The sequence below is a fragment of the Ursus americanus genome, chromosome 23 (genome assembly GCF_024610735.1).
Source record: "Ursus americanus isolate L20-20 chromosome 23, mUrsAme1.1.p, whole genome shotgun sequence".
NCBI lineage: Eukaryota > Metazoa > Chordata > Mammalia > Carnivora > Ursidae > Ursus > Ursus americanus.
Genome location: NC_142149.1, coordinates 36,070,580 through 36,092,233, shown reverse-complemented (window position 1 = coordinate 36,092,233; position 21,654 = coordinate 36,070,580). Strand labels below are relative to the sequence as shown.

At 37.7% G+C, this 21,654-nt stretch overlaps 1 protein-coding gene across 2 annotated transcripts in view; it reads left to right on the top strand.

Moving 5' to 3' along the window:
- The window catches only part of AP2B1 (adaptor related protein complex 2 subunit beta 1), a 119,797-nt gene that overhangs the window by 12,405 nt on the left and 85,738 nt on the right, over window positions 1-21,654 (top strand). For both annotated transcript variants that reach the window (XM_045773673.2, XM_045773672.2), the window contains exons 4-5: window positions 5,127-5,262; window positions 7,428-7,673. In XM_045773673.2, the coding sequence (XP_045629629.1) occupies window positions 5,127-5,262; window positions 7,428-7,673 (382 nt within the window). The remainder of the gene's footprint in view (window positions 1-5,126; window positions 5,263-7,427; window positions 7,674-21,654) is intronic.

The window sequence follows — 21,654 nt, the reverse complement described above, 5'->3', positions numbered from 1 at the left end:
CCACTGTATATTCAGTTGCTGAATTCAAGATGAAAATCAATGTTAACAAAGTCCGTGTTGTCTTTTTCTCCCCCTATAATTCAGACAGACCATTTGGAGATAGGTACGGATTATCCACAGGCCCTTGAGGATTTGCAAGATCCTTTCTGGGAGATTTGTGAGGTCAAAGCTATCCTTATAATAATACTTGGGTATTATTTGCCTTTTTTTACTGTGTTGACATTTGCACTGCTGATGCCTTAATGTAAATCAAGGTAGCAGTGCCAAACTGTAACTGTAGTCATTGTATTTGTCACCACTACATACTTGCAGGAAAAAGGGTAGTTTCACTTAGGACTGTTCTTCATGAAGCATTAAAAATTTATTTTATTAAGCTTCGAACCTTGAGTATAGGTCATTTTAATATTCCATGTGATAAAGTAGGAATTATGCATAAAGCACTTCTGCTGCATAGCAAAGTGTGATGGTTGACTTGGAGAAAAGCCCTTGCACAACTGTTTGAATGGGAATCGCATTTTTAAGTGAAAGAATGACAGACAAATTATAGTTAATCAGACTTCAGTACTCAGAAGACATTTTATCAAAAATGAACAAGGTGAACCTGTCACTTCTAGAGAAAAAATTTGACAGTAGATGTATTTCGAGCTTTGAAGTAAAAATTAAATTGTTGGAAAACTTGTATCTTGCAACATGAGCTTGACAGCTTCCCAATACTTACAGACTTTTCTAATGAGCTTGGTGGTGAAATTAATGAATGTATTATTTACTGTTATGTGATGAAATTTGTCATCATTGGGAAGATCTGCATAACTCAACTAATATTTTCCAAATGACCAGTGCCTGTGTCACAAAACTATGCATGGGTAAAAGATCCAGTCAAAATAAGTGATAAATGAATGGATTTTAATGCAATCAAGTATTAAAAGCTTGATATGGTTTCAGATTCCACATTGCAACGAACTTTTTTTTTTAAGATTTATTTATTTATTTTAGAGAGAGGGAGAGAGCACATACGTGCAAGTGGGGAAGGGGCAGAGGGAGAGAATCTCAAGCAGACTCCACACTGAGCACAGAGCCTGATGAGGGTCTCGATTCCATGACGCTGAGATCATGACCTGAGCTGAAGCCAAGAGTCGGACACTTAACCCATTGAGTTACCCAGGTGCCCCTCCAACTAACTTTTAGGGAACTACCATTTGTGGACTGAAAAAAGAAAAAGAAAAACAAAGCATTTGTCTATCTTTAATGAATCAAGAATATCTAGTTAATCTGAAAAAGCTGTTAAAATACTGCTCCCTTTTCCCATTAATATATGTGCATGATTTTCTTCTTATACTTCAATCAAAACAGTATTCTACAACAGGTTGAATGCAGGAGCAAATATGAAGATCCAGCTGTCTTTGCTTAAACTAGACATTAAAGAGATTTACAAAAATTTAAAACAATGTCATCTTAATTTTTAGAAAATACAAAATTTTTGCTTTAAAATATTTGTTAATATGAAATACAGTTATTATTTTAAATGGATCAGTGTCTTAAAATATTTGTTTTAATTCCTGATACCGTAAAATATCAGTAGGTATAACCCACATGAACAAAAACTCTCTGGGGAATCTCAGTTTTCAGAGTGTGAAGGGTTTCCTGAGACCAGGAGTGTGAGAGCGGTTCCCCTAACCAGATGAGGGGCCCAGGTGGAAACGGTGGCAATGAATGACTCAGATACCTTCCTGTGCTTCAGGTGCTGCTGCTCTGAGGTGCCTTTTGTTATTGGAGTTTTATTTGTTAAAATATAAGAATTTGGTTCTTAACTTGCTGTTCTGTTGCTATCTATCTCAGAGGTTGGTACACTTCTTCTGGGAGGGCAAGAAAGTAAATACTTTAGGCTTAGCATGCTAAGAGGCAAAAAAAAAAACCTGAAGATATTATATAGGTAATTATATAACAAGAAAGAGACCAATTTTCCACAATTTGTTGATGAAACTTAAGTATAATATTTTTGTACTACAGATCTAATGAGAAGATTAGAATTCTTTTTTGGGGCATAACATTTTGTTTAATTGGGGTCTAAAGTTAATATTCTCTATCAAATCACTTTTAAATGTTCGTCTAAAAAACACTTTTAGCTTATAGCTCATACAAAAGTAGTGGCGGGCTGTATTTGGTGCATGGGCTATAGTTTTCCTACCCAGGATCGATCTAGTCACTGATGGGCTATTTTTGCCAAGGAATAATCTAGATTGAGAGCATCAGTACTGATGAGCTGGTAAAAGTCAACATATTTCATTAGTGGGGCTTTTGTGTTCTCACCCAGGTTATTTCTGTATCCTAGAAAAGTTAAACCTCTTTGAGTTTCCTATTGTATGCTTGGTAAATACTACTTGTTAATCTGTTAGTTGCTGATGATTTATCTTGTGCTTATGCTATTCCACACATCACAATTTAAAAAGGATAGTAGATGTCTCTTAGCCTTCATTGCACTTACTGTCTAGTTGAAGAGACCCAAAATTTGAAAAATTAGGGAATAGTAAAATATAGTTTTGTAATTAGGTACTAGAATGTATATATTAAAGGCAATAAGAGTTCTACAAAAGAGAGATCCATGTAAATAGGAACAGTTGAAGAACACTTCTTGGAGGAGATGGGGTTTGTACTGTGCCTAGATAGCTCAGAGAAGCAGAATAAATAGAGATTAGGTATTCGTAGGTTATCATATTTCAGTCTCCCCTGCAAGTAACTTCAAGTTCAGTGCCGTTTGATAGCAATAAGCCACATATATAATTTTAAGTTTTCTGATAGCCAAATTAAAAAGTAAAATATAGATGAAATTAATTTTAATATATTTTACTTAATGCAGTATACTCAAAGTACCATTTCAGCATTAAATCAATATAAAAATTATCAATGAGATGTTTTACACTATATTTTTCTTTTTTTAGAAAAAGATATTTATTTGACAGAGAGAGCGCACAAGCAGGGGGAGCTGCAGACGGAGAGGAAGCAGGCTCCCTGTTGAGCAAGGAGCCTGACTGAGGGCTCGATCCCAGGACCTTGAAATTATGACCTGAGCTGAAGGCAGACGCTCAACCGACTGAGCCACCCAGGCACCCCACATTATATTTTTCGTACTAAGTCTTCAGGATCCAATCACATCTTAGTTCAGACTAGCCACATGGCCAGTGAGTAGCTACATATGACTCGTGACTACCATATTGGAATGCTCAGGTTTCTAGCTTTATAGGTTGGTACTTAACAGTTTTTACCTCTAGAACTTGTTTTTGATCAAGATCTTCCTGATCTTGTGCAGGTTGTTGGAATTAAATTACTCAGGATCTTAAATTTACTGTTGGTTAATATGTCACATTTATTTTCTGGTTTTACAGTTGTTTTGCCCATGAGTTACTCTAGGAAATGGAAAGAACATTCATTTTTGGGGAGTGTTAATTAGTGTTTATTGAATATCTACATGTGCATGAAACTACAGTAGGTATGTACATTCAGGTTAAATGACTTTCAAAGCAGAATCATTGGTTCATTGGAGATAAGGTGGATTCTTTGGCTTTGCAATCCATCTCCCTTTTTGTGAACAACTTTCTGCTTAATGTGTGTGTGTATAGGAGCTATACCATGTGACTAGTTATTTCAGTCATCTCTTTCCTATAAAAATAGACTGACATTTGCTTTTTCTGTACTTGTAGTAAGATGTTAAGTATTTAAAATTTAGGAAATTTAGGGGTGCCCGGGTGGCATGGTTGGTTAAGGATCTGACTCTTGATTTCAGCTCAGGTCATGATTTCAGGGTTGTGAGATCAAGCCCCACATAGGGCTCCACACTCGGCATGGAGTCTGCTTGGGATTCTCTCTCCTTCTCTCTGCCCCTCCCACTCATGCTCTCTCTCTCTCTCTAAAATAAATTTTTGAAAAAAGTATATAAAATTTATATAGTACTCTCATAAAGCCTTAGGGGAAAGGTTAATTACCAATCTCTCATAAAATTATAGTTAACCTGTACTTAAAAAATACAGCTTTAAAATCAGATAAGCTATCCTTCCAAACTAATGGTTTGGAAGCCATTCCAAACTAAAGCCACTCTCCTTGGGCTTTATAAGAGAGTAGTAAATCATGAAATGACTTGAACTGGGAAAAGTGTAAGCTCCTTTTATATTTGAGGACACTCAAATTTTCATTTGTCTGAGTTTGTAACATTAAGAATAAAGAAACAAATTCTAGAAGGGAATCAGGACTTCTTAGAAAAATGGCTGGTTTCAGTTGTGAGATTAGAAATGTGCCAAGTAATCCTGTATGGAGCATCATGTCTTACCAGAAAGTGAGGAAACTGGTGAAAACGCAAGATTGCATCACAGGGACTCAGAAGGTGGCTGAGTAAGTTCCTACTGGCCAATGATAGAAGAATATGAACATTAAAACATTGAAACATATGAACATTAAAACACGAACATTATAGCAACCATAGTGCTTTGAACCTGGAATGAATTGATATGTAGAATTACTGTTAATTTTTGTGCGTGATAAAGATTGTGCTTTTTAAAACAGGATTCCTAAAGATATGCCCTAAAATATATATGAAATTATATAATGTCTAGGATTTAGCTAAAAAATAATCCAGAGCAGGGGCTCCTGGGTGGCTCAGTCAGTTAAGTGTCCAGTTCTTGATTTCAGCTCAGGTCTTGATCTCAGGGTCGTGAGTTCAAGCCCCATGTTGGACTCCATGCGGGGCGTGGAGCCTACTTAAAAAAAAAAATCCAGAGCAATTAGATGGAATAGGGATGGGAGAAGAGAGAATGGATTGAGGATATGTATGAAACAAGATTGGATGTGTATTAATGATTCTTTGCAGCTGGGTGATGGATACATTGGGTTCGTTATACTACTCTACTTTTGTTCGTTAGAAAATGTTTGTAATGAAAAGTTTCTTAAATCTATTTTTAGAGACCTTCTTGGAACCAGGACTATAGTTTCTTTAGAAATTCATTTCAGTGTTAATTGTTACCACTGTGGGGATATATTTCCTTGCATCAGATCACTTTGTAAAATAAGGCCATTCATGTTCAGTCCAGTATCTTGGCACCAACATCTATTCATTTTCCTTTTCTCTTTTCTCTTCTCAGTTCGCTCTTTCCAGATGTAGTGAACTGTATGCAAACCGACAACCTAGAATTAAAGAAGCTTGTTTATCTCTATTTGATGAACTACGCCAAGAGTCAGCCAGACATGGCCATCATGGCTGTCAACAGCTTTGTGAAGGTAACATTCCCCCTCCAGGAACTCAAGACCAGTCTCATCTGCCCCAACTAACCTGATTTTCAGAAGTGTTTCTTGATATAGTTAATGTCTGCATTGCAAATAAGCAACCTCTGTTCTAAAAGAGGACCTCTAGAGAAGTACTGGCAGTAACTAGGAGTGTTCATGTTTTTAAGCATTCTTTATGCCAGCATTCGTCATCCAGTTCAAACCATATGGAGAGCCTTCTGTTAGCTGGTCTTGGTGAATCCTTGCCAGATGGGAAAAAAAAGCCAGGTGAAGAAACCTCAGTGTTTTACCTTCCCAGTCTGACAAAGGTTAGGCGTATCATTGCAGTTTCAGTAACCTGGGCTTTATCTGTTTTATCTTTGGAGAAACTATGCTTATGGGTCAGAAATAGTGGAAACTGCAGGAGTGACTACTTCTATTTTGTTTTACTTAATAGTTCTTAACACTCAATTTTTTTTTATTATGGAAACTTCCAAACATATTCAAGTAGAGGAAATAGTATTATAAATTCCTAAATCGCTGTCTTGTAGTTTCAGTAGTTACCAACCCATGACCAGTCTTGTTTAATTTATTCTCCCCATATATGCTTTCCTAACTCCCACTTCTTACTGGATAATTTTAAAGCAAATCCCATACATCATAAAGATGAAAAATCATTTCATCCTTATATTTGTCAGAATAAGGTCTCTTTTTTAAAATTTCTTTATGGTGAGAGAGAGTGTGGGTGCATGTGCGGGTGGGGGGTGGGAGTCAGGGGGGTTGGAGGTCAGAGAGAGAGTCTTAAGCAGACTCCGCTCTGAGCACAGAGCCAGACTCGGGGCTCGATCTCACAACCCTGAGATCATGACCTGAGCTGAAGCCAAGAGTCTGACACTCAACCAACTACACCACCCAGGCGCCCCAAGATCTCTTAAACATAGCTACGGTACCATTGTCACATCATAAAAAAATTGACCATTAAAAAATTTCTTATTATTAAACATGCAGTCAGATTTTTCCCATCATTAGATTTGATGGACATAATAATGAGGTTGTTCCTATTAATGTATATCATATGTATCTTTTTTTTTTTTTTTTTACTGGTGTTTTTTTCTCTGTCAGAAATTTAGTCTCTATTAAAAAAAATTTTTTTTAAATTAGCTTCTATTAGACTATTTTGAAAAATAAACAGTGTGCTTTCTTCCTTCTCATGGAATTTTTGTTCTTTTCCTGTGTTTAGCTATATCGTCCAGAATTAGAGAGAACATGACATTTCATTCTTTCTGTCTGGTGTTTCATAGATGGACTACATCATTGGAAAGATAACTTAGTTTACGTTTTTTGGAAGTTAGCATGTACATAGGTTTATAATGTTTAAATAAATTTTTTAATGTAGGGCAATTTAAGGAGTTTTCTCTTTATGCTGTATTTGGATTGCTAATAAAGAAGAATTGGGCGCCTGGCTGGCTTAGTTGGTAGAGCATGCGACTCTCGATCTTGGGGTAATGACTTTGAGCCCCATGTTGGATGTGGGGATTGTTTTTAAATAAATAAATAAATAAATAAATAAACAAACAAACCCCTCATTAAAAAAAAGGGAGTGGGGGAGAATGTACCTCAGAGGGCCCTCTCTGCTCCTTAACTCCAGGAACTTAGGTCAGGCCTAAACCAGTTTCTGTTTTCCTTTGCTTTCTTGGCTGTAGGCCTCAGAAAGTCCAGCCCTCTTTTGTTTCTGCTTGATATTTGCAGGCTGACTCTGGAGTGGGACACATCTTTCCAATTCCTCTTTTTTTCCCTGTTGTTAAGGCATGTCCACTAATGGCCATGGGGATGGTAATGCCAGCTCACTAAGCTGCTGCCTAGCCCTGGAATGAAACCTACTGGGCATTTCTTCATTGTGTGTGTAAAACAGTTAAATGAATTCCTAACCTAAGCTCTTAAATAGGCACATAAGATTTGTACTTAAGAAACAATAGCATGGGAGATTAGTGTTCTGATGTAGAATATAACTGGAAGCTTACATCAAGTAAATATTCTTTTGTGGCTTGTAGAAACTAGACTGTTTACTTTTAGTCACCATGTACGCCTATAGTTGTCAATGATTTTCTTTTCTCTTTTCTTTTCTTTTCGTTTCTTTTCTTTTCTTTTCTTTTCTTTTTTCTTTCTTTTCTTTTTTTAAGGACTGTGAAGATCCCAATCCTCTGATTCGAGCCTTGGCAGTCAGGACCATGGGGTGCATCCGGGTGGACAAGATTACAGAATATCTCTGTGAGCCTCTCCGCAAGTGCTTGAAGGATGAAGATCCCTATGTTCGGAAAACAGCAGCAGTCTGTGTGGCAAAACTCCATGATATCAATGCCCAAATGGTAGAAGATCAGGGATTTCTGGATTCTCTGCGGGATCTCATAGCAGATTCAAATCCAATGGTAATAAGCTTCTGCCTTTATAAAGAGAGCAGTACTTAAAATGGGTTCCTTTTAAAAGCATGTTTAAAACAAATCTTTGGGGCATTGAAACATAGGTTAGCTATGAGAAACATGAATTCTGTGTGTCCCTCAGATTATGTCTCACACGGTAGGTGTTTTCTGAAATGAAAACCAAGTACTAAAATACAAGGGTCTTAAAGCAAACCTTTGTATCATACTACCCCTGTATTTGCTCAGAAACCAGTTCTTTCATCATTTTTTAAGAGGGCTTTACCTTAAATTTATATCAGTTTTTAAAAGATTATTTCTTCAGATGTTTGTGGTCTTTTCTGGTAGTGTGGGAATAGAAACAAAGTTATATTTATTGCCTGATTATTGTAATGCATTCTTCTACAGGAAAATTCTAGGATAAAATTCTTTTTGCCAACTTATGTTCTAAATGTTTGGCAGCTAGAACATAATACCTTAGAGTTTGGGGACCTTTTATTTCTCTTATTAATATTTTTAACTTTGTCTATATAATGAAGGGGAGAAAGTCCCAAGTGGTATGTTAACTCTGCTGGTAACGAGCTCATTTGAATGGAGTGATTGATCACTAGGTACCATTATTGAGAAGATGGAGGAATATGGCCACTTTTTCTCCCCTTTTTGCCCAATGCAGTATTTACTTGGAGGTGATTAACTTTGAGTTAACCAGTGGATCACCTCTGAATACTTTCTTTATTGAACTTTCTGGAACTTGCCTTGAGTTGGGATTTGCCTTGAAATAGACATTGTCTCTCACTTGCAAATCATGTGCTCATATCTCTGTTTTGATATTTCATTTGGCTCATCTTATTCTTTGAGTAACCTTGGCTTCTGTTTATTATCTTTCAAGTTTAGTATCAAGGTCAAAGGATGAAGCAAACCACATTTTTTTTAAGGTACTGTGGTACTAACTACCATCAGGAACCTTCTAGCCAGTTTCTAGGCACAGAAGCTGGTGTGGGTGTGTATGTGCTTAAACCATGACTTCTGATAGGTAATCATCACCAGTATTAGAAGATTCAGCCTTTCCTTTTTTTCCTCAAGTAGAACCACGTGGCACTTTTTATTTTTAATTCCGTAAAGAAAGAAATTTATAAGGCATTAGTATCTATTTTATAGAATGTTCAGCTGGTCCCAAGTTGTGTTTTGGTGTTGCTTTTGAGTCACTGTTACCCTGAGCAACTGTCTTTGAAATTTTCTACTTGAGGACAAATGAGAAGATAAGGGTTTGGGCTCCTTGCTCCAAGTTTCAGGCTTCCAGGTAAATGAGATATCATGCACTCAAATACTCAGTGGAGCTGAGAATGTGGAATGGCGCGAGGTGAAAGTGAGTCCTAACTCATAGATAATTCCAGTTTGGGGAGAAAAAGGCATTTTTTTTACACCAATGTAAATTCTTCAAAATAGAACCTGTGAAATTAGATGGTCAGAGATAGGGGCTAACTGATGGTTTGGTAAAGAGTCGTTTTGTTTTGTTTGTCGTACCCAAGCACTTAGATTTTTATCCAGATGAGTTGAGAGGATGGAACGATTCCAGAACAAGCCTACTTACTTTAAGTTTTCATTGTGGAGGAAGGGCTGGTTTTTGTCCAGCCTATCATACTCTCAAGTAATATACATATTTATACATATATTTATTTATACTTTTTATTATGGGAATTTTCAAACATATTCAAAATTAGAGTGACTAAATGAAAACAATAGGTGAATAAAATGAACCCATTTACCATCATCAGATTCAATCGTTATCAACACATGCCAGTCTTGTTTTTAGCTCTTTTCTCCCATGGCATACCAACATATATGGAATTTAAACAGGCAACATCAGTGGGTCTCTTTGAATGTAATATAACATTATAGTGAACTATAATCCTCTAAAATTTCTTAACCTGGTTTTACTACAACAGATCAGAAGGTGATTTGGATTTTCACAATTACCTTTGAGAAAACTTTTAGAGAAAATTTAAGGTTACTTGATAGATTTTGAGAAACTGTTTCAGGGAATGACTTTTGTTTTACTGTCTTTATTGCCAGTTTCCCTAGAGCAGGTATCAGCATTAATTATCATTGGACCTGTTGCCCTCTAAATAGAAAATCTTTCTGATTCTTGTCAGATTTCTGAGTAGCAGAACTTTTCCCTGATACTGTTCAACTGCGTACTAGCAAGGCACACACGGTGCAAAATTTAAGGTGATCCTCACATTCAGGTCTTTGTTAGGTGTCAACTCTCTACCCGCTCAAGCCTGAAAGTGGGGTGCCTCCTTAAGTTTGTGCCTTGCTTGCCCTACTCTTTTCCTGGCCTTACTCATATTCAAATCATTTTTTGAACTCTTCATGCTTGTTGTAGTGAAGAACTAAAAAGCGTGGATTAAGATAGCCAACAGACATACACGCCTACTTTTGATCTTGAACCCATACTTTTCATATCCAAATGCGTGTCCTGCTTTTTACCAAAAAGTGTTACAACTGACATTTGGACCACTGATTTTCCTTTTTTGTCAGCTGGGTCAAATACTGTTGATAGGAAACAGATGCGTGCATGAATGTAAAATGTAGTGGCTCAAACACCTGAGAAGTTCCTAAGGCTTATGATGACCATGTGTCATTAGGAAAAAGGGAGTTTGAATTTAATTGCATTCTATGCCAGATAGATGCTTTTAGCTATATTACTTAGTTCTCATATCTTCCCAGTGAAGTAGAGGTTATCCTATATTCAAGATCAAGAAATGACCACTCAGGCAGTTTTCCCAAAGTCAGACAGCTAGTGGTAATGTAGCCAGGATTCTAACCTAGTTCTGAGTCCCAGTACCCATTACTGGTCACTGCCTTCATGGATGTATGTATACGATAGGATTTAAGTGTGTATGTTCACACATACACATTTAGAACTGTTTTATTTTCTCAAAATGGTTAAATTTTTGAACATATGAAGGCGTTTAATCTGTTTTCCTGTGGAAATCCTCTCAATCCTCTTACTCTGATAATGGGTAGGAGTCCTCTTTTATTGCTCTTGAGGGGTAGTTCTGTTCCACTTTTTCAGAAGTTGTTCCACATGGTGGCAGCACTGCACCAACAAATTTTAGAATCTCTTGCAAAGCAAATGAACGTTTCCAGGGGGTTCTGCTTTAGTAATTTTCTTACAGCTCACTTCAGAAGGGCATCCTAGATGTAAGAGCACCAGAACACATGCAGAAGTGACTGAAATCGGAGAGGAAAATGTTGATCAGGATCTGAATACTTTTGGGGTTATGTGGATCTCCAGGCTGATTCCTGGGGGTAGTGTACCTTGCTGCAAGTAAGAGAACTTTAGTGTGTTTTCATTCCCTTTCTGGGGGGGAATCACACCTCATTTTCCTGCAGTTATGTCGTTTATACCAGTTAGAGCAGTCTTTCAGTGAAATACTATTTGTTGAAAGAGAAAAGATAGACTTTGAAGTAAAAAAATTCTCTCTTAAATTCTGGCTCAACTTCCCTGAGTTGTTTCCTCTTCTGTTGAATGAGGGGAGCCATTGTAGAAAGGTCTTGGGAGTATTTACTGAGCTGTTGCATAAAAAAGCACATATTCGGCTTATGGGAGCTCACGAGGGTGATGGCTGCTGCTCCTGTCGTCATGAGGTAGACGTTAGCCAAAGCTTAACGTTATCGCTACAATATTAAATGAAAGTGTCCTGATTCCTTTGATAGCTGTACAAACTCATATAGTACAATCTTTTCTGAGAGAATTAGAGCCAAACTTATTTTCAGATGCAGATTTTGTTATTCGTTATTTTGAAAGTAAACCTGTATTCAGAATGAGGAACCACTTTGAAGCTACAGGAAAATAGCTCCGATGATTTCTTCACAGATATCAGAATTTTTAAAATTTCCACTACGTGTATATTTATAAGAAAAAAAACGCGCTTTTGAGCGATGGTGACTATTCTGTAGCTTTTTGCCCGCACATGACGATTTTCCCTCCTTACCATATTTTTTTTTTCCCCTCCAAGGCTTTTGAGGTATTCTTTTTTTTTTTTTAAGATTTTATTTATTTATTCGACAGAGATAGAGACAGCCAGCGAGAGAGGGAACACAAGCAGGGGGAGTGGGAGAGGAAGAAGCAGGCTCATAGCGGAGGAGCCTGATGCGGGGCTCGATCCCATAATGCCGGGATCACGCCCTGAGCCGAAGGCAGACGCTTAACTGCTGTGCCACCCAGGCGCCCCTGAGGTATTCTGACTTCAGTTAACATGTTCATGCCAGAGCCTGCCACTCTGGAGACTCTCTCAACAGCCCCCACTGAGCAGTGTTGGCTTTTGTGAACTCCATTCTCCTGAGTCCCGTTGGCCTAGGGACTTTGCCCCTTTGCTCTCTGTCTTCCAAGTCTTCTCAGTTCTGCTTCCAATCACTCTTGAGAGCTGCTTGCAGGAAGCCCTCTTGCACTGCTCTGCACCTGTCTGCCAAAGCACAAAGTACTAAATAAGTAAAAAAGCCTGTTTGTGTTTGGAGTGTTCTGGACAAGTAATATGTTCTCAGAATTGCCTCAGCTTCACCCACAATAGCCTTTAGCAGAGGTTCTAGTTAAAACCGCCAGCTTCTTTTGATTGGAACTTATTCTAGAAAGCTGTTTTATGGAAAATAACCTCTCAGAAAAAATGTGTACTTTAAATGTGGGCTGGCCAGCTGTTGGTTTGTAACCCTCCTGGGAGCTTCCCTGGTGCAATCTGAAACCAGCCTCCTTTAAGTGGAGGGCAGAGAGAGACCAAAGAAAGAGGCAGGCTACTCCAGATTGGTAGGTGACAGTTCTAATAAGCAAAAAGAGCTTACATACCCTGCCTTGGGCAGTAGCAGTGCAGCATGGATCCCCGCACCTGCTTGCCAAATCTTTAAAAGTTTATAAAGAGGCCTGAACTGGGTTCAGTCACATACACCATGTAGGTGAAAGGCAAGCAGAACCCCCATTTCAAGGACAGGCATAGGATGAGAAGCCTCCGAGGCAAGGGTTGGGTTCCAGCTCACAGGTCATTTGGCGGTCACATCTTTTCGGTGACCATCCCCAACCCCAGCATGTAGAAGCAGCATGGTATTATGGCAGTGGTTCGCAGTGGGGAGCAATCCCCAGGGGACATTCGACAATATATGGGAACACTTTTGGTTGTCAAAACTAATGGGAGAGGTGCTACTGGCATCTGATAGGTAGAGTCGAGAGATACTTTAAACATCCTACAGTGTATAGAACAGCCCCTTACAGCAAACAGTTATCCATCCCCAAATCCAGTAGTGCTAAGTTGCAAAAAATTTGGATTATGGAAATAGCATATGGCCTGCAGGGCCAGAGTGGTTGCTGTTTTGAGTCCTGGTGTGGCTGCTCACTAGAAACATTGCCTTGAGCAAGTTATTTAAAATCAACTTCAGGTTCCTCATCTGTAAAATGAATCTAATAATGCCTATTTTACTCGATTATTTCAAATATGAAGAGTAATATAAAAATTTATGCCTGATACTTGGTAAATGCTTAGTAAACTGTAGCTATTGAGGAACAATACTTTCTTTTTTTTTTTTCTTCCTTAGGATTTAATAACATTTTTTCTAGTTTACTTTATTGTAAGAATACAGTATAGAATACATATACAAAATATGTGTTAATCAACTATTTGTGTTGTCAGTAAGGCTTCTGGTCTACAAACAGTAGGTAGTTAAGTTTTGGGAGAGTCAAAAGTTATACATGGATTTTCAACTGTGCAGCGGAGTTGGTGCCCTTAACCCTGCATTGTTCAAGGACCAACTGTATATCCTTTTCTTTTTTTTTTCTATTTTTTAATTTAATTTTATTTTTTTAATAATTTTTTATTATGTTAGTCACCATACAGTACATCCCCGGTTTCTGATGTAAAGTTCATTGATTCATTAGTTGCATATAACACCCAGTGCACCATGCAATACGTGCCCGCCTTACTACCCATCACCAGTCTATCCCATTCCCCCACCCCCCCTCCCCTCTAAGGCCCTCAGTTTGTTTCTCATAGTCCATAGTCTCTCATGTTTCATTCCCCGTTCTGATTACCCCCCCCCTTTCTTTATCCCTTTCTTCCCCTACCGATCATCCTAGAGGAACAATACTTTCTGATCATTGTAGTTTTTATTTAGGCCTTAGAAAGTTGTGTTGTGGTTTGTCATCAATCTGAGATGATGATATTGAAAAACTCAAGTCTCTAGATCACTTTGTAAATGCAGAGATTTTTATCAGAATATAAATGATGTCCTTGTGGGCTATGTTAAATTTTCTATTAAAGATAAGCCTATAGAAAAACATAATGACCTCACTTAATTTAGTACTTTATATGATTTCTCTTACCCCTAAATGTATATTAGTAAGTAGGAGAGTTTTAAAGTAAAATTTCATACATAAGTGAAATTAGAAATGAATAATGCTCTTCATGCCAGAAGTCCATAAAGGAGTTCTAGAGCTGGTAGAATTTTGGGCGTGTGCAAGAGCGTCAGTATGTGGTGGGCACTTAATAACAGCAATGTGGGAGGTAATATATTCAGTCTGTCTGGGTTCCCCCAAGTGAGTAATGTTATATTTGGTACTAAAAGAGGATCCACCGTTAATTTCTGCAGGAATGGAGTAAGTAGAATCATTGGAGGCTGCTTTGATATAAGGCTGACTGCCCAGCTCTTGAATTTCCCACAGGTTGATCTGAATTCTTTTCTGTCTCTGCTTACAGGAGAAGCAGGCGTTTTTATTTTCCTTTATATTAAACTCCGGAAATCTTTCTGTGATTCTCACTTCTTTTAAAAAATTCGTTATCAGTTTTTTATCTGTTATTACCAACTTACAGGTTTTTTTTTTTTATATGCTCATTTGGGGGGAATAATTCTAGATTTACAGAAAAGTTGCACAGATAGTACAAAAAGTTCTCATATATTCTTTGCTCAGTTTCATTTAACGTTAACATCTTATATAACCATGGCACATTTGTCAAAACTAAGAAATTAGCACTGCTACATTAACTAAAGTACAGATTTTATTTGAATTTCACCTGTTTCAACACAAATGGCCTTTTGCTATTCTAGGATTCAATCCAAAATACCAAATTGCATTTAATCATTTCTTTTTATAAAGAGTTGACTCACCCTGTATGAAAAGTATCTTAAAAACAGAAAAATGCTTTGTAATTATAAAATGTTATACCCCCCCCCCCAACACTATATAGCATAGTGGTTAAAACTCAGACTCTGGAGCCAAAAAGACTTGGGTTTGTGTCCTGGTTCTATCATTTCTTGGCTCCCTAAACTTAGTATCCTCATCTACAAAATGGAAGTAATAAATAAGACTCTATCATAGGATCGTTGTGAACATTGAAGGATAGAGGGCTTGCAAAGCACTTAAATCTTGAACCTGGTATAGAAGAAGCCCTTCATAAGATAACTACCATTTATGGTCTGTATTTCATAGTCATTGTGGAGTTGGATATTAATAATTTTAGAAGGGTTAATCTTTCAATTGCAAATTTATTTTTAAAAGATTTAATTTTTTTTGTATATGTTATTTAAAGCCAGACATTGTTTTTTAGGGTAATTCTGAGAGCAGCTTACCCACAAATGAAGCTAGGTGTATTTACAGTGTTACTACATCATTGCAGAATTGGTTTTAAAAGGTAATTATTCAAGGATATACCTTTTTTTTTTTTTTTTAAGATTTTATTTATTTATTTGACAGAGAGAGAGCCAGAGGGCACAAGCAGGGGGAATGGCAGAGTGAAAAGGAGAAACAGGCTCCCTAGAGCCTGATGCGGGGCTCGATCCCAGGACCTTGGGACCATGACCAGAGCTGAAGGCAGATGCTTAACAGACAGAGCCACCCAGGTGCCCCTCAAGGATAAACCTTTAAAGCAGTTTTCATCAGCAACTTCTGGAAAACTGGATCTGTTGTACATAGTGCCCCAAAAGATCACAGCTCATTCCTTTCTTAGTGTCCCCTTTAAGATGATCTCAAGGCTCTTACTGTGGCAGGGATTACATTGCTCTCAAAAGGGAGATAATAAGTGGTGTGATAATAAATTTTTTGTTTTGTTCATGTCGCAGCTTGCTCTGGTGTAATTTTAAAGTCTGTGGGCGAAGTAACTCTGGTTGTTAGGAGTGCCTTTTGTCTACTTGTAGATACCTACTTGCAGTGTTTTGGCTTTGAGAATATTTGTATTTTGTCAGACCATATCTTTTTTTTTTAAATAATATTTTTTATTATGTTATGTTAGTCACCATACACTACATCCTTAGTTTTTGATGTAGTGTTCCATGATTCATTATTTGCGTATAACAGCCTGTGCTCCATGCAGTATGTGCCCTCCTCAATACCCATCACCGGCCTATCCCACCTCCCCACCCCCCACCCCCTCTGAAGCCCTCAGTTTGTTTCCCAGAGCCCATAGTCTCTCATGGTTCGTTCCCCCTTCTGTTTACCCCCACTTCATTCTTCCCTTCCTTCTCCTACCAATCTTCCTGCTATTTCTTATGTTCCGTAAATGAGTGAAACCATATGATAATTGTTGTCAGACCATATCTTAAGCCACTTTAAGTAATGAACTTTACTGAGTCTTATTTGTCAATCTTGTTACCATGTATTCAGAGCTTCTTGTCATAATGAGCCATGTTGACTCAACTTCCTTATTCCTGGGAAGATGAGGGGAAAAGATGGCACATTATAGAATGTAATATAGTTGGCATATTATCTGCTGGCATTCTGGATGTGTGTTGGATTCAAGTATGAGCTCCAAGTTTTACTTACTTCAGGGGAAAAAATTAACTGGTACCACATAGTCATTGTGTGCTTAGGGAGCCGATAATGACTGAAACATGCTCAGAACAACTACACGTTGCCATGTGCTTTAATGCCTCATTTGGGGCAGCTCCGTGAAGGAGAAAGCAAGATTCCTAATGGTGCTGATTTTTAGGAGGATAAAAATATATACTACCTGTATATTTCAGCATAAATAGTTTTGGTCAATTATTCCGCTTTCACAGATTTAATTAAGTCTTTAGGGGCACCAGCCCAAAGGATTGTGAATTGAACAGGAAAACTGAAGTATAAATCTGTTCAGAGTGTGTGACCTTGAAGGTCATTGCTGGAAATGCAAGTCCTCTAAGTAGTAATTTCTTAATAGGGGGAAGTCACTACTGGAAAGTGATCTCTGTCTTGGGTTCTGAGGGTATGGAAATGAAGGTGCAGGTTGAAAGTTATTCGAAGGGACTGGGAAATGAGTGAGAGATTTCTCGTAAAGGAACTTCTGTCTGTGACATTCCAGCCCTGTAGATCTAGATTTCCCGTCTCGAGTTCTTTTTTACAGGGTCATTTTTATTTTAACCATATCTGCAGCTCTAGCTTGCTCCTTTTTTTAAAAAAGTGAGATAAAATTTATGTCCTTAAAATTGATGCATATCAGATAGGGGTAGCTTATAAATCAGATTTTATGGCTGTATAGTCAATCTTGCCTCTTTAAGTGCTGTCAGGATATGATTATCTCTGAAATATATAAAGTAGAAGAATACATTTTTTTCCTTGTATAAATCTGCATGTCACCTTTGCCTCTAAATAATGTTTTGATTATATTATCCTCCCCCAACTCTGATTTTTCCTTCCCTTTCTTCCAGCTAAAGTTCACAGCTCTTGGCAGCTTGGCTCTGCTAGAGGCAGAGTGATTAGTACTCAGGAACTGGAATCAGACACAAACCTTGGGTTCATATTCAAGCACTATCCCTTTCTAGCTGTTTACTAAGCAAGTCACTGACTTCTCTGAACTGATTTATAAATCCATTTTTAAAGCCTGTTTCCTTGGGGTGACTGGGTGGCTCATTCAGTTAAAGGTCTGGCTCTTGATTTTGGCTCATGATCTCAGGATCCTGGGATTGAGTCCTGCATAGGGCTCTGCACTCAGCAGGGAGTCTGCTTGAGATCCCCCCCCCATGCATGCTGTCTCTCAAATAAATAAGTAAACAAACCTTAAAAAAACAAAACACCTGTTTCCTTATCTGTATAGGTGGATTTTGATAGCAACCACCTCAGTTGCTGTGAGGATTAATGGCACATAGTAAGTGTTCAATATGTTCTAGCAGTTACTGTCTTTTATCTTTTTGTGCAGCCTTCTCTATTAGGTATAGTATAAGTAAATCACAAATTGCTTACCTTAAAAAAAGCTCAGCAGACTGCAAGGGTCCTTAAGGAACTGTCACATTGAAGAGAAGTCTGTAGTTAAGGTAGAGAAAGATTTGTCTAGTAGGGAATGTGATTTTATATACATCTATATATGTATGCTTTTGTACATAAGTATGTGTATGGATGTTTGTGTCTAATATCTGTATAAAGTATACATATTAGGTCTGTGGTGGTGGGGTAGGAAGAGGAATGTTTAGTTGCAGTCTCTCCAAGAAACACCATAATTGGGAGGCAAGATGAATAAAAAAAATTTTTTTTATGGTATATATGTTTTCCTTTGTAACCTAGATGCCAACTTTTTATAAATCAACTAATGTATTGAGAAAACTCATTTAAGAAACCCTATTTATAAATCCATTTTTAAGCAAAACTTCTTTAGAAACTCCTTTCTGGGGTGCCTGAGTGGCTCAGTCAGTGGAGCATGCTACACTGGATCTCAGGGTTGTGAGTTCGAGCCCCATGTTGGGTGTAGGGATTACTTAAAAATAAAATCTTAAAAAAAAAAAAAAAGAGACTCTTTATTGAGAACTGTAGTTTTTTTTGCGATTATAGTTAAAAGGCTCTTGATCTCTTTCTGGCAGTGTTTCCTAAGAGAAATGCCAGTTTTCTAGGGGAGAAATGTTATGCATGTGAGTGTTAGTTCAAATTCAAAGTGATGGTTCAAGTGAAAGAGACATAACCTTTGTTTTAATACACGGGTATATCAAGACAGTTACCGCAGGGGTTAGATTTGTTCTTTGTGACATTGAATTATTGTTTGGATAAGTCTTTCTGGAAAGAGGAAGTAAATCTTAAGTTTCAATCTATTGTTTTTAAAGCTTATTTTTAGAAATAGACAATATTTGTGCTATGTACATAATACAAAATTCCAAAGAAACAGCATAAACATCGATAAGTGAGTTGTCCTGTATACCCTAACCACCCAGTTGCTGTCTTGAAGTCAGTCTTTTCTCTCTACTTTAGATTTGGTATGACTAGCTTGTTTTAAGTTTCCATTAGGGTGAGACCAGGAGAACGTTAAGCAGTCCCTATGGGCCCACCTTGGTATGTTTCTGAAATCATAACAGCCTGTGAGGATTAGGAGATGAAAGTGGAAAGGTAGAAAAGAAGGAACATGAAGTTTTAGAGGAACAGTAGAATTTTGTTATTGGGGGTGCATTTTTCTCTAGTTGGCCATTGGCTCAGTAACTGTTTGGCAGTAATCTCTTTCCTCAATGCAGGCTTTTCTAAATGTAATCCTATAATCTGGTCTCTCTGGATCTTTTAATTAGATTTACTTTTCCCTATTTCCTTTTTTGTTTTAATGTGATAATGAGTGGAAATTGCCTATTTTGCCACCAGAACATATACTTCATTAGCCGCATTATACACTTGGTTTAATTTCCAATTGCCTATGATAATGACAGAGGAATTCTAATTGTTCATTCTGTTCAGTATCCTTCTGTTCTCTTTCCTCCACATTGCTTTTTTTAATTCCCTCAATTCTGACCTTTTCTTTTTCTACATTTCCTATTAACAGACTTTATATTTAACATGTAATTTTTTTTTTTTAACACTGAAATGATTTAACTGGCAGAAATGGTAAGTTGTGGTAGGACATTTTATCTTGGACAGCCAGTAACTAAGATTGGGCATATGTTGGCAGTAATAGTTGAAAACAGGCATTCGATCTTCCAATATGACATTTTGATCCTTTATACCATAATCAGATCTATCAAGTGTGTAGGACATGGGAAATCTCTTTCCCTGCTTGTAAAGCACCTGAGATGATGGAGGGAATTAGTAATTCACTCTTTATGCTTTTTGTTTGTCACTAAAGTGATCCCATGCTTGTTGATAGCAAACAAAAATGAAGTCAGAAAGGAAGTTTATACATGGTACCTTGTGGTAGGTGGACTAGATAATTCTTACTGATTTTTTTTTTAAGATTTTATTTATTTATTTGATAGAGAGAGAGATAGCCAGCGAGAGAGGGAACACAAGCAGGGGTAGTGGGAGAGGAAGAAGCAGGCTCCCAGTGGAGCAGGGAGCCCAATGCAGGGCTCGATCCCAGGACTCTGAGATCATGACCTGAGCTGAAGGCAGACGCTTAACAACTGAGCCACCCAGGTGCCCCTGATTTTTCTTAATAACAGTAAAATCATATCATATTTATAATCATACTTACAAGGGAGCCTTTGATTTTTCATCTTGGAATTTTGTGATCACTAAAATATAGCTGACGATGATTCTATTCGTAGCATCATACTTTTTTTTTAAGATTTATTTATTTATTTGAGAGAGAGAGAGAGAGCATGTGCATGTGAGTGGGGAGAGTGAGAGGGAGAATCCCAAGCGGACTCTGTACTGAGCGAGGAGCCTGACTTAGGCCTCGATCCCACAACCCTGAGATCATGACCTGAGCTGAAACCAGGAGTTGGTTGCTTAATTGACTGAGCCACCCAGGGGCCCCGTGACATCTACCTTTTATGAAAGAATGAATACTGTCGTTAAGTGTATTATGTGATTAAAAAATCATATTCTCTAGACATTTATCTTCTAGGATAAATGCTGGGATAATCTGCAGACTACTCAGATAAGGTGGCTACTAAAATCAGTAGCTGAATTGTAGCTATTATGTTTTTTCACTTGCTGCCAAAAGGATAATTATACAACTCTTAGTTTCTCAAGCCTTTAGCAAGGGACTTTAGTAAGAACTAAGCATGAGTTGACGTTTTTGAGAACATTTTAATATGTATACTTACTGAAGCTGCTCTCTCTTATCACATCTCATTGATACTTAGAGAATATTTATGTTTAGCCTTACTTTGCTAGTCTTTAGTAACATCTGGGAACTTCACTGCAAAGTGTGGTTTTCGGGGTGCCTGCCTGGCTCAGTTGGTAGAGCATGTGATTCTTGATCTTGGGGTTGAGTTTGAGCCCCACATTGTTCATAGAGATTATTTTTTTTTAATGTGGCTTTAAATTCACTTGTATAGGGCCATAGTATAGGTTTTTTTGTGTGTTTTTTTTATTTTGGGGTGTTTTTGCAATTTTTAAATTACTTTAAACATCATCAACTGTAAATGTATTAGTTATATCAGAAATACTCTGTAATTTTGATAAAGAGTGTTCACTTTTTTTCTTGCAACTAATGTGGATTCCCAGATCTGTAAGTCAGGATTCAAGTGTACCTTTTTTTTTTTTTTTTTTTGAGAGAGAGTGCACCATGTGGGGATGCGAGGGGGAGAGAGACTCTTAAGCAGGCTCCGTGCTCGGCGTGGATCCCGACAGAGGGCTTGGTCTCACAACCATGAGATCATGCCCTGAGCTGAAATCAAGAATCAGTTGCTGAACTGACTGAACCACCCAGGCACCCCACAAGTGTATTTTTTTATATTCGGTAGCAATTTTTCATATATGGTACTGCCTGAACAGTTACATTTGATGTACCGTATTTCATTGATTCTGAGATGGCATTGATTATAAGATGCATTATTGTTTTCTGTATTACTTGGAAAGAAATGTGCTTCCTATTAAACTGACATACTTTTTTTTTTTTTAAGATTTATTTGAGAGAGCGCTCATGTGAGCATGCGGTGGGGGAGGGGCAGAGGGAGAGGGAAAGAGTGTCTTAAACAGACTAACCCACACGGACTCAGTCTCATGACCCTGAGATCACCACCTGAGGCAAAACCGAGAGTCGGAAGCTTAACTGACTGAGCCATCCAGGCACCCCCAACTGACAGGCCTTTGTTATAAAATGCATCTCCGTTTCAGAGATGT